The sequence below is a fragment of the Indicator indicator genome, chromosome 11 (genome assembly GCF_027791375.1).
Source record: "Indicator indicator isolate 239-I01 chromosome 11, UM_Iind_1.1, whole genome shotgun sequence".
Lineage (NCBI taxonomy): Eukaryota > Metazoa > Chordata > Aves > Piciformes > Indicatoridae > Indicator > Indicator indicator.
Window position 1 is genome coordinate 7,337,218 of NC_072020.1, and position 12,565 is coordinate 7,349,782.

Consider the following 12,565-nt stretch of genomic DNA (forward strand, 5'->3'; position numbering starts at 1 on the left):
GTGTAACCTATACCTGGCCAAAATTTAGGAACAGTCAGAGGCAAATAGACTTCTTAAAGGTGTTCCTTCATTTAAGTGATTTTGCAATGCTGTGTATTAGCTTCTAGAAACCTTGTTCATCTTAGGGCATGGCTATTACGTCTTTCAGTGAGTGCAGAAGAATAAAATGAAAAAAGGGCTATAACAATAAAAAGAATTTTCCTTTCAGCTTTTCCTCCTTTCTCACAGCAGTGGCAAAATTCTATTGCTCAGCTATGTTTCAGATTATAAGTGGCTGGAGTGTTTGCTGCTGCACCCAGTAGTCATTGTTGCAATGTGTGTTAATTAGAACTGATTTAAATAAAAGGATTTTCATTAGGCAGTCTGAGAAAAAAGAAATCTGAATATTTCTGAATATTTTTTTAATAGTTGAGCAGATTGCTAGCTGGTTAGAGATTTGGTTGTTTGTTGGGTTTTAGTTGTGGGTTGTTTTTTTTTTTTTTTTTCCCCTCAGTTAGACAGGAATATTTCATTCATCCACAGTAATCAATGCTTTTAGCAATATAGTGTTTCAGCTCTGAAGTCAAAAAGGTTGTGTTACTGCTCTGGCTGCATGGGGCATCTTTACCTAAACCAAATCTTATTTTCCTAATAAAATAGCTTTCTTTTGGTACTCTTTCACAGGCTAGGAGTATAGCTGCAAATAATATAAGCATAATATATATATAAACACCAGCTTTTTCTTTCAGTGACCATTCCCAAGGACATAAAAGGTGTGTCTTTCCCCACCATGAGTAAACAAAATGTAACATTTAAACCTGAATGTCTGAATTAGAAAACAGTCATATCTGAAGTGGTTTTTTTTTTCCCTCATGCTGTTTAACACTGGGTTGCATAAGCTGTTCTGGACATTAATGGTATATACATGTCAGAGCAAATCCAGAACTCAACCTTGATTAGTCAAAAAAATAAATGGTTGTGTACTGCAATTATCATTATGCTGGTGAAAAGAACTCATTGTATAAGACATTTGGCCAGGTTTCTTTGTTTGTATTGAAAGCATATGTTTGAAATTAATTTTCTCTAGTGTTAATTCTTAGCACTATTAAGGAATGGTGTGCTGATATTCTGGTTTATCTAAGTAAATATAAATTTAAAGTAATAAATAATTTAGTAAATTTAAATGTAAAATAAATTCAGTACTAAATAATAAAGAAATATTTAGACAATGACATGAAATAACCTTATGTTAGCAGAGCCAGAATTAATTCTTTGTACTGCATGAATTCCAATCGTTTTGTCTCTGGACTGTCAGTGCAAGGAGGTTTTTCTTAGTGGGGATAATAGCAAAGTCTCTGTGATCATTTATGAGAATAGTAAAAATGGATTTTGCAGCAGAAGTGCAGAGCTTTTGTTTTAAGAAGAAGCTTTTGATAAAAGCTTTGCATTTGCTCTTTCCTCTTGAGACTACTAAAGAGAACACTAAAAAGTAAAATGGGTGACCACAGAAGCAAGTAGGGTCACCCATTACCAAGGATTCCTTTTATTTCCATTAGAGGAGAACTAGAAAGCATCTCACACTATTTGCACCTGATTTTCCTTTATAAATTATGGTACATGAGATCATTTAAAAATCACTGACACTTTCAGCTGAAGCAGATGAAGCCGGCTCTGCTGCTGTTCCTTAATAATTGAATAGTAAGAAATACAAGATCTCCCTTTTCATCCAAACACAGTGACTTCTGAGAGTATGGAAGAGGGCAAAAAGGTATATCCATTACAATCTTCCTGAAAGCTCATCCAGTAGTCTCAGAGGAGGATTTAAAGTGTGGGTTTGGGTTCACTTTTAGAAAGCAAGTCTTTTTTCAGTTGTCTTCTACTTGCGTTTTGGAGTCCTGGGACCACATGCTCAGCAGGTGCACATTGGTACAGGAGCATTCAAAGTGGTAACTAGTATGAAGTAAATGCACTCAAGTCAGACTGATCCTTGTTTAAAGACATGATACAGCTCAGACCTCTCCTGTATTTCACTGCTGCACCATATGAACTTTAATGCTTATCTCAGACGAGAGGCAGCAGAATAAGACAGCAGAAACTCACAGAGTATTTTGTTGCTGAAAATTAGCTCCTGATGACAGGCTAGTGGTTATCCTGACTTTCTTTACATCTAGTTAATAATATGAAAGGATTGCAGCTTTAAGTTTAAAGACCTGATAAAACACTAGCACCTGTGATTTCTGAGTAGTTGCACTGAAAAAAAAATGCTGGGAGAGAAAAAAGGTTCTTAAGAAAGATTATGGTAACTGCTGTCATATTTCATTCCAGTTCAAGTTATAGGCTAGAAGCCTGTGTGACAACCCATTGAAGATATTGAAAGTGTTCTTACAGACTTCACTGGATCTTGGGATCTTGGATTGGATATGATTTACCCCATCCCTCTTAGTTCCTTGTTACACATGGCATAAATGTGTGCCTGTGCAAGTCATGGTCTAGGAATTCACAATGAAACCCAGTAAAATGTTCTAAACTGCTTTCAGGAATATTCTTTTAGTTTGACTCATTTTTTCATTTCACTTGGAGGAGTTGTGCCAGGGGAGGTATAGGCTGGATGTCAGGAGGAAGTTCTTCACAGGGAGAGTGATTGCCCATTGGAATGGGCTGCCCAGGGAAGCGGTGGTGTCGCTGTCCCTGGAGATGTTCAAGAGAAGCCTGGATGAGGCACTTAGTGCCATGGTCTAGTTGATGGATAGGGCTGGGTGATAGGTTGGACTGGATGATCTTGGAGGTCTCTTCCAACCTGGTTGATTCTATGATTCTATGAATCAACTCCTGCCCTATTGTGCGTAGTCTAATGAATACCTGAAGCAGTAAGCCAACGGCATAAAAATGTTGACAGTAATTAGCATTTACAAACTCTGTACAAAACCATTTTAAAAATTCTTTTTTTCATTTTCTTTGAAAACTGTCCACACTTGTCAGCTATTGTCAACAGAGGCAGACTCTTGATAAGGGGTTAATGCATTACTGTATCTCTTTATTCTACTAATTCCTTCCTAGTTCCCAGAAGAGCTATGTAGGCCCTTCTTTTGTTAGTGCTTTGCTTAGTTACTTTGTCATGAGAGAAATCCAGGGAGGCAGTGTCACATAAGATCCACACAAAAATTCTTTGAACGTGGAAGGTGGGCTGGTTTCTTCAGCATTCACTTATTAACAATGCTGGTTGAGAAAGTTTGAGGCTTTGCTTACTTAATAGCAACAACAGCAAGCTATTTTATATCTACTTGTTTCACTGTTTATTTATTTTCTATCTCAGAGATAATATGTGAAGCACTTTCAGTGACTTGCAGCCAATACTCCTCTTCAAAGTGATACTATCTCAATTTTTTTTGGCTTTGTCTTTTCCAGTGAGGCATAAATCCAAGGGATTCTATCAAAGAGGGGTTTGGAGGAGATATTAATCCTGCAAAATTCTGTGCTTTGTAATTACAACTGACACATTAAAATAATGTTCCCCAAATTTCAGTTGGTTATGGGTCCTATCTGAAAGTCATGGAAAGCACAGGTCTGAGCACCTGAAATGATTTCTGCAAATGGATGCAGTTGGTTTGGTTGCACAGTTGTTTCATAAAAGGACCTCTTTTGCTGAAAAGGCTCTTGAAGAAATTTGGGAATTGCAAAACAAATCACACCTCAAAGATCTCACTTCCTTTTAGAGCTGTCATAGCACTGGTTGCAAAGGACAAGCTGCAGCTGATATTTTTCAGCATTACACCAAATTACAGACCTCCAATTGTGCAGAAATTTGCTGTATCATCAAGTTTGAGGACGGTAATTTCTCTGGCAAAAGTCATGGGCCAGGCTTTGCTCTTGCTCACAGTTACCTCAAATTTAAACTTTAATTTATAAAGTTAATGAACTCTTTAATTGTATTCTGGATTTTCTTCTCATTCATTCATTATGTCAAACAGAGACCAGCACCACAGTTGCTTAAAGAATGAGCCTGCTGGAATAAAAATTGCCATCATATGACAACACTTCAGGATTGTTCTAATACTGCATTTCAGCTTTGTTGTTTTGGTTGATTTCATTTAAATTTCAACACCATATTGGAGCATCTGTTTCTATATGTTTTCTCCATAAAATGTTTTAAGAGTTATAACAACACTGGAGTGGAGCATTTTAATAGGACTCAATCAGGCACTCTCAATCTGCTTTTCTGCTGAAAATTAAAATATTTCAATATTTTTTTAAAACAAAAGCAAAATGTTAAATGAATGTTGCAGTTTGTTGTAGAAAAGAGGCTCCAGTTGCTGATGTGCTCTAACAAATCTCTATGGGGGCTTCTGCAACTGTATAGTTAAGTCTAACTTTTCCATGTAGCAGCCAGAGTGTTTGCATTGACTGCAACAAGATCTGGACCACACTTCACATCTGACTTGCTGTTTCTCCAGTATATGCATGTGATTATCTGTTCTACCTGCTTCAAGTAATTTCTATTTCACAGAACAGGAATACTAACTTTATGCTTGACACACTATTTCTCCTCTGGGATTTATTTCTTTCTCTAATGTATTCTTGCTCTTTAGAAATAATTATTATACAAAAAGATAAAAGGATGGCTTTCCATTTCGTAAGACAAAGAGGTGAACTAGAGATAATTACTTAAGCTATAATACAGTTTATCTAAAGTAAATAACTTTGTCTTTTTTTCTTGCTAGCCAAACAGATGTTTTTAATTGTTGCTTTGGGCTACTTTTCTGTTGTATAAAGCTGTTTCTTCCATTTCTATAATTATATTGTGAAAAGGGTATGTTATGGAAACCAAAATGTAATGTTAACTCTTTTTTTTTTTTTTTTTACTTTCATAATGAAGTCCACTGAATATCACAGAATTAACCAGGTTGGAAAAGCCCTTCAAGATCATCTAGTCCAACCTATCACCCAACACCATCTAATCAACTAAACCATGGCACTAAGTGCCTCAACATCACATAGTTAAATCTAATTGTAAACAATTATGAAGTATACTGCTGGACCTGTGTAAAAGCATTGGCTCTTGCAAAAACATTGAGCAACAAGGAAACATTTGAACATGTAGTAGTGTCCTATTATCATGCTTATATGTATATATGTTGTGATCTGGCCTGTGATCACATCCAGTATCATAGACTCTGTCCTTCAGCAAGTCAAGCACTGCATGTGGGATAGGACACTGTGTTAGTTTGATTCATTACTTAGAGCTTCCTTACTCAGCTTTGTCCTTATGTGTCCTCTTGTCCTTTCATGTCCACATATCATCTTTTGTAATTCTTTTCCAAGAGAAGGCGAGCTATGGTTATGTTTTCTAATCTTCCTTTGAGTTTTGTTAATATATGAGTTTGGGATGAACTGCATGACAGAACTTTCCCAAAAGGCAGAGAGTTGCTCCATTGATGGCATCTTAAAACTTTTGCTTAGAACAGCAAAATTGCTCTGGGATTTGTAAAGACCATAGTCCTGCTGGGTAACGCTATCTGAGCCCAGGTAGAGAATCAGAACTTCTACTTGCTCTGTCCTGCTTTGCTTCTAGAACTTTTGTGTCACTAATGCCTGCCTCTGAAATAAGGTATGAGTAAACATGTCTGCTGCCTTAAGTGGTTTTGTTGTTACCATAGGATGGAGTTTTTCTTAAAGACTAAAAAAGATTGATCTGTGTCAATCTCACATTGGTCATTTGTACATGAAAACATTATCAACATACTTAAAATTTGGAAGGAAGTTAAGCAGTTATCGAAGCTTGATCAGTTTGCGTGCTTGGTGTAATTGTGAATTCAGTTAGTGCTCTGCTCCATTTTTATTTGTGGGGGGAGATTTTGCCAAGTCTGAAAAATGAATTAATCCAATTTTCTCATGAAAACATACTTTGAAAAGGGCCATTGACTGTGCACTGACTGTTCATTGATATAGCAATGAGTTTCTCATCATTTTTCTTCACATTAACAAAATGAAGCTGTTTAAAGACACACAAGTGCTCACAATGTATTTGTTCCTAGGCCATCTACTGAAAATGTTACGTGAAAAATGAGAAGAGAGTAAACTCTTCCCAACATGCTGAAAAATATTCTGTCTTCAGATATATATTCATAGTGAAAGCAGTTAAAATATGTAAATATGTTCTTAACTTTTTTAATGCATGTGGTTCTTGCCATTGCTGGACAGATGATATATGACTTAATTGGAGGTTGTGGAGGACAAGATTTTCTCAGTAACTCTTAATACAGAAATAGTTTTAGAGCACCTGAAGTAGTGCAAAAGATTCACTGAATGCAAATGACAGCTTTCGTCTTCCTTTATGAAGCTCATACACGTGAATATATACATTTTTGCATATATAGAAGCTCAAGTGTATCTGCCTTCTGATGAATAAAAGAATAAGGAAATGCTGCATTCAGAACTTCCGTTGCTTTCCTGAGATGGAACATTTCTATTAGGCTGCCAAATTCGAGAAGGGGCCTCTGTTATCCCCATCTCCTGCTATGAAAAGGGTTTGTCCTGTTTTAAATAGTAGTGCTGGGGTTTGTGATACTAACATTTGGCAATTCAGTGTGGCTGTCTGCACAGTTGGTCCATCTAAAGTCTCAGACCATGAGAAGCTGATCTCCTAAAGGAACTCCAGCAATATTGACAGCCTTGATTGACATAAAATCAGTCTCTCTCTTTCACCTCCACTGAACTCTGATAGTAAATTCAGGGCTTGATTGTAGAGAGATAGGGCTTTAGCCTTTGGCTTTAATGGAAACAGAACTTGAACACTAGCAACGACTGCCCACTTCCAAGCAGCCCTGAATGTCTTGGCAAATGCTGTTTCGAAGCACTATCAATTTGATCCTCCTTCCTTCTCAGGACTGAAAGCCAAGTTCAGGGCTATTTATGTCTTACTAACTAGAGCAGGCTTTGGATGGGACCTACAGTAAGCATTTAAATCTCCTTGGAAAATGGATTATAGCTTAATGAAGGTTGTTCAGGTTAAAGCTGTTATTTATTCTTGATATTTGTATTTGTTATTGTTAGGTAGGAGTCAAAGAAACAGCAGTGCCTTCCATCTTGAAGAGTCTATTAGGGTGGGATAGCCTGAAATTTGTCTCAAGTGAATAGTTCTCACTTGAGTGGCAGGAAAATACCAATAGTAGATTTTCCAGGTATGTTTCAAAATACCACACATGGAAAACTTTGAGGATGTCAAGAACCATACAAAATGATGTGCTTATCCATTCAAAACGTGAACTCATATCCAAATTACATTTTCTATTTAGTCAGCAGTACAAAGGGTGAGAGAAAAGACAGGGACACAGGCATATATTTTCAGTAAGTGTCTTCATAGAGAGAAAAGGGAGAAAAGTAGAAATTCAGTCCATAAATTGAAGCGTCTATCTGAAATGCAAGAGTACAAAAGAAAAAAGCATATAAAGATTTCCCTTTTTCCTTCCTCCCTTTCTGGAGTGTTTGGGGGTAATATATCTCATTTCTGTTGCAATCCTTTGATATTATTCATGTAATGTTGATATTGTTTGTATAGTTCCTAAACATTTTCATTTTGAATTGATAACCACAGTACCTAATCTTTCTTTTCTGAAGTAAATTTATTATTTTTAAAGCACTAACGTCATTTCATTAAACTATTTAAAAAGAATTCTACTTAGAAATCATTTTGCTAATGTTCTGGGATAAGATATGCTCTTTCTGATCTTCTGATGTTATGTTTTTGGTTAATAAGTATGATGGCACTGATGTCAAATATTAATGTGCATTTGATCATGCAAAGCTAAGAGAACTTTTCTTACAAAGGATTTCGAGAGGGCTGAAATAACCCAGAGATCTGAGTTTTCCTGTGTACTCAGAACAACCTTTTTGAACATCTAAGACTCTATCTTATGTCCTGAAAAAAAAGAGGTTATTAAATTAATTCTTTATATTTTGAGGTTAGTTAACATCTTATCTGGACTATATCCTACCAACAGAACATTTTCTTTTGATCTTTTTGCTTATGTTGATGTTGACTGACACAGATCAACTTTTTTCCCCAGAATTCCAGTCAGTTTACTGTAGAGGAATATAACCTCCCATGCTGAAACTTTTCTATGAAAGGCATGGTACCATTGTCCTTTTATATTTTCTTCCATTCCTCCTGAAAAATCTGTACAATATTCTTCACATTGTTTTCTAGATGGGAGACATAAAGTTCTGTTCACTCTCAGTCAGCTGTAGGAAGCCCCAAGTTATCAAATAAGAATTTATCAGATGGTAATGCTGTATATTGGGAATTTCAGGAATTTGTGGTTGGCTAATACATAGAGAGAGCATATCTGGTAAACCATATGATTTCCTAGCTTGCCTAACCACATCATAGTTTAGGGGCTAATACCACATACACATTATCAGATAATCCTGTGATGGCAAATATCCAATCTGCAGATTATTTTCACGTGCTCCTCCTAATACTATTGTATGTTACTTGATAGCTGTTTTAAACCAAAAAGCTTTTGAAAGTACAGATGTGATGTTTACCAGGTCTTTCTCAAATGCTAGCTTAGCACCTGCTCCTCCCTCACTGTCACACCCAAGTGAATTGTAAGTAAGCACCCTGAAAACAGGCAGTATCGCACTGTGGAGTGCAATTGATGAAAGTGCAGGACAACCAGATCTGTAAAATCTCTCCATCTGCAAAAACAGTCTCCATAGCCACCTGGATGCTTTAAACCTTCATTATTTAAAATTTTAAATGGTTGGCTGAGCATTGCTTCTACCAAAAATCTGATATGATAATCGAAGTTAGAGGTGGGGAAGGACCTCCACGGTCACAGTTGAGCTTTCTGCCAATAATGGATTGTTCCCTGCAGTTCAGTTTCTAGTGACCTTGGAAATTACTAGCCTGCTAAAATGGTAATGAAAAAACAAAGCTGTTAAAGCTTCACAAGCAGCCAGAGTGATGCTGTCCCGATGAGATGGGTTCTTGATGTAAGATTCTCTGTGTGTGTTGCTCCTCTACACTTTCTCGCTCGTTTTGAGGTGGTTGTAACTAAGAGGTTGGGGAGGTGAGCTTATTTTAGTATCATATGAACTTATCTTGCTCTTTACTCAAATAATAATTATTACAAAGAAATAAATAATCCAGCAGCTCAACTAAATCCATTGCTCCAATATTTTCTTCACATTCTCGCACGTTTATTCAACTTTTTTAACCTTGCAGAAACAGGAAATGAGGAGGAAAAAACAGATTTCATGTTTGTTTTATTTTCCTACCAAAACTCCTGGTTAATTAATTAGTGCCTGGGAACAGAAAAGTTCCTGAAGAGATTCAGATGTGACACATCTTTTTTATATTTCTTTTAAGCAGGCCAATATTGGTTTACTTCTCCCTTCATGTAGGCAATAAACAATCCTGACATACATCTAATGAAGTGGGTGGAATCTGGCCCCTCTTTTAAGGAGGAGGCAGCAAGGCAAGCTTCCACCAGAAAGCTATTTACAGTTTTGGCTGAAAAATATATAAGGAGGCTATTAAAACCTGGGCAGATGGGGAAAAGTTCCCCTCCTGTTACACCCATTGATGTATTCACTAAGGGGCCCTATCGTGAGCTGTTCTTGGGGAGTGCAGCTCTGTGAGTATCCATCCTCTTTTCTCTGGGCTCTGGCCCCCCTGGCTGATGTCTTCACACACACCAGATCTCAGTTGGAGAGGAAAGGCAATTCTCAGCTGCCAACTTGCTTAGAAGAGAAGTTAAGAGGAAAAGAAGGCTAACTGGGCTATGCCTGGCGAAAAAAAAAATCTGTTTTATTCTGTTTATTCAGATTTTTAAAAGATTGGATTCTGTGAAACACAGAAATAGTGAGAATGCTTATTTCTTAAACAGATTCTTACAGCAAAGTTTTTACAACAGAAAGAGAAAGCTACTTGAAAGCAGTGTTTATCCTTTCACTAATGCTGGTCATGAATACTTGTCTAACTTAGCTGGAACTAATGCCTGATTCTACAATTCCACTACATCAACTTAACATTCTGCGTAGGCTGGTTATTTTTTCAACAATATTTGCTAAATTCTTTTAAGGGCTGCCAGTATATATTTTTTGAAGCTTAGTTAATAAGAACAGCTGCCAGCGGACTCAAGGCTAAAAGAGGCAAAAAATATCTGCAGAAGGCAAGATTTGACTTCAAAAGATCAGTATGACAAAGCACTACTGTTGCTGGTATAATCACTTTCTTTGGGGGGGATGCTAATAGAGACTGGGTTTCTTGTCTTCACAGCCCCCACTGAGCCTTTGCTGTGCAAATTTGCTGATGGAGGGCAAAAGAAGCGCCAGAATCAAAGCAAATACACACAGAATGGAAGGCCGTGGCCTAGAGAAGGAGAGGTAAGTGCCACGCAGCAATTACTTTCCTGGGGCTTGGCAGAAGTAAGCTGCAGACCTTAAGGTCTACCTTTCAGGGCTGTGAAGAAATTGCACACAAAATGCACTAGTTTCACACAGGAAAAACTGTGTAAGCATGGGAGAGAGGGAGGCTTATAATAACGTGCAGAGTGTAGAGTAACAGCAAAAGAATTTCAGAGCACAGTGTGGAACTGTGTGTACCCTTGTCTCACCGTCAGCACTCTGCTGCCAGATCTGAGCCCAATATTCTCTCTTACTGATGTGCCATCAGTACCCATGACATGCCTTTTATAAACCCCACGTAAATTTATACTTGAGCAACTCAACAGTAGTTTCTTCCAGTAATTCCTGTTGTTAAATTTTATCTTTGGGCATTGCCTGGGTTGTTACAAAAGAGTTACAAAAGGGAGAGATGGCCTTGCACGTTCAAATGTATGGGCTGTGTAAAAGTTTTCCCAAAGCTTATGTCAGTTGAGCTCTTCATTCTGTACAAGACACAGTAGTTCAGCCTCAGCTTCATCATGCATTAAAAAAGAAAAAAAAAAAAAGGAGGGAAATCTAGCAGTTGCAAAGTGTGTCACTGGACCTTCCTTTCTGTGTACTTGTACATGGAAGTGACTCCAAATGTGGGGGAAATATGGAAGGAATTTATTTGACTCTTCAGGAGTTTGTTTACTCTGCTTGAATGTTGTTTTCTGGATAAAGACACTTGATTAAATGAGGTAGATCTGGTCATAGCACCACCTTTTGCATGGTTAGAGCTACAAAGGTTGATGGGACTAATTTCTCTTCTAGACTTCAGAAAAAGATGTTGATCAGTCATGACACACTAAAATGGGACTTTTTTGTGTTGTTTCTTTTTTTTCTTTTCTGGTGTGAGTTTTGCTGCATTTATTTCAATTTTACAAAGCAAATGAACAAGAAAACTATTTTTGCTAAGTTATTTTTTTTTTCTAGAGAATTTCTGCATGTTTGCAACTGCTTTTATTTTGCCAGCTGATAATTTTCAGGCCATTACCTTATGGCATATATACTCTAACACTATTGGTGAGCTCCTAAAGCAAACAGAAAGACCTCTTGAAAGCATAGAATTTTTTCCTTCCAGCAAGGTGGTTATTGCACACTGTTCTGACAGAAATGCTGCAAAATATTTGTGGGCTAAAAGTGACAGTGTTGAAGCCACACTGGCAAAAAGACATTGGAGAAGTCTCCAAAGGTTCATTGCAGCCTCTTATGCTATATGTCTCAACAACTGGAAACATCTTCCTAGGAGCCATTATGTTTGTCATGTTAAGGATCTACTGAGGAACAACTGCCCAAGGAGTACTTCAAGCAGGAGACTCAGGTCATTGTATACAGAACTTAAAATACAAAGGCCAGTATAGGGGAGACAATAATAAACCCTCAATAAGGTCAACAATCGATATTTTAAAGACTTCTAAATCTCTGCTTAAATAGTAAATGCCATCATAAGCCATTTTCTCCACTGTTCTGTACTTCCTTTAGTTGAAATCAATAAACAAAAGGGTATAAAGCTAAAGTGAACAAGCTACCATTATACCTATGGCCTTGCAACATCAGCTTATTCCAGCATACAGAGGTTATTTGCTGCTAGTGGAGTGCCTCAGAGTAAGCAAAGTGATATCGCTGTGATGTAGAGGCAGGGTGTGCTTGGGATGTTTATAGTATCAATATTTAAAAGCTAATTTGCAGTTCTGGGAGACATCATTCCTTACTGTCAAGTCAGCTGCAGAGCTGTTGTTACGGATAATCTGCAAATTATATATAGATGCATACTCAGAAATTTCTATTTCAGGCTAGAAATGTTTTCTTGGTTTTTTTTTTTTTTTTCTGTTTACTGACTTCTGGTTAGCACCTTACTGCACATTGGATATTCACTACTCAAAGGATCAAAGAATGCATGTTTTCTTTTAGGGTCACTCATTTATCAGATTTCTTCCCCACCATTGTTAATTTTCTTCTTTACAACATAAACTCTTTTTCTTCTTTACAACATAAACTTTTTCTGTGTAATCACTCTCATGTTTTATATGCAACAGGATTTTTCTAACTCTTTGCCCTTTAATGATCTTACTCTAAGAATGATGGACTTTCCAGTTGTTCTCTGTGTAGCAGCACTTGGGTACCCTTGCTACAATTATTCCTGCCAACTTTCATT

At 37.1% G+C, this 12,565-nt stretch overlaps 1 protein-coding gene across 2 annotated transcripts in view; it reads left to right on the forward strand.

Moving 5' to 3' along the window:
- Window positions 1-12,565, forward strand: part of RBMS3 (RNA binding motif single stranded interacting protein 3) — a 688,691-nt gene that overhangs the window by 605,371 nt on the left and 70,755 nt on the right. For both annotated transcript variants that reach the window (XM_054384815.1, XM_054384816.1), the window contains one exon: window positions 10,262-10,368. In XM_054384815.1, coding sequence (XP_054240790.1) covers window positions 10,262-10,368 — 107 coding nt within the window. The remainder of the gene's footprint in view (window positions 1-10,261; window positions 10,369-12,565) is intronic.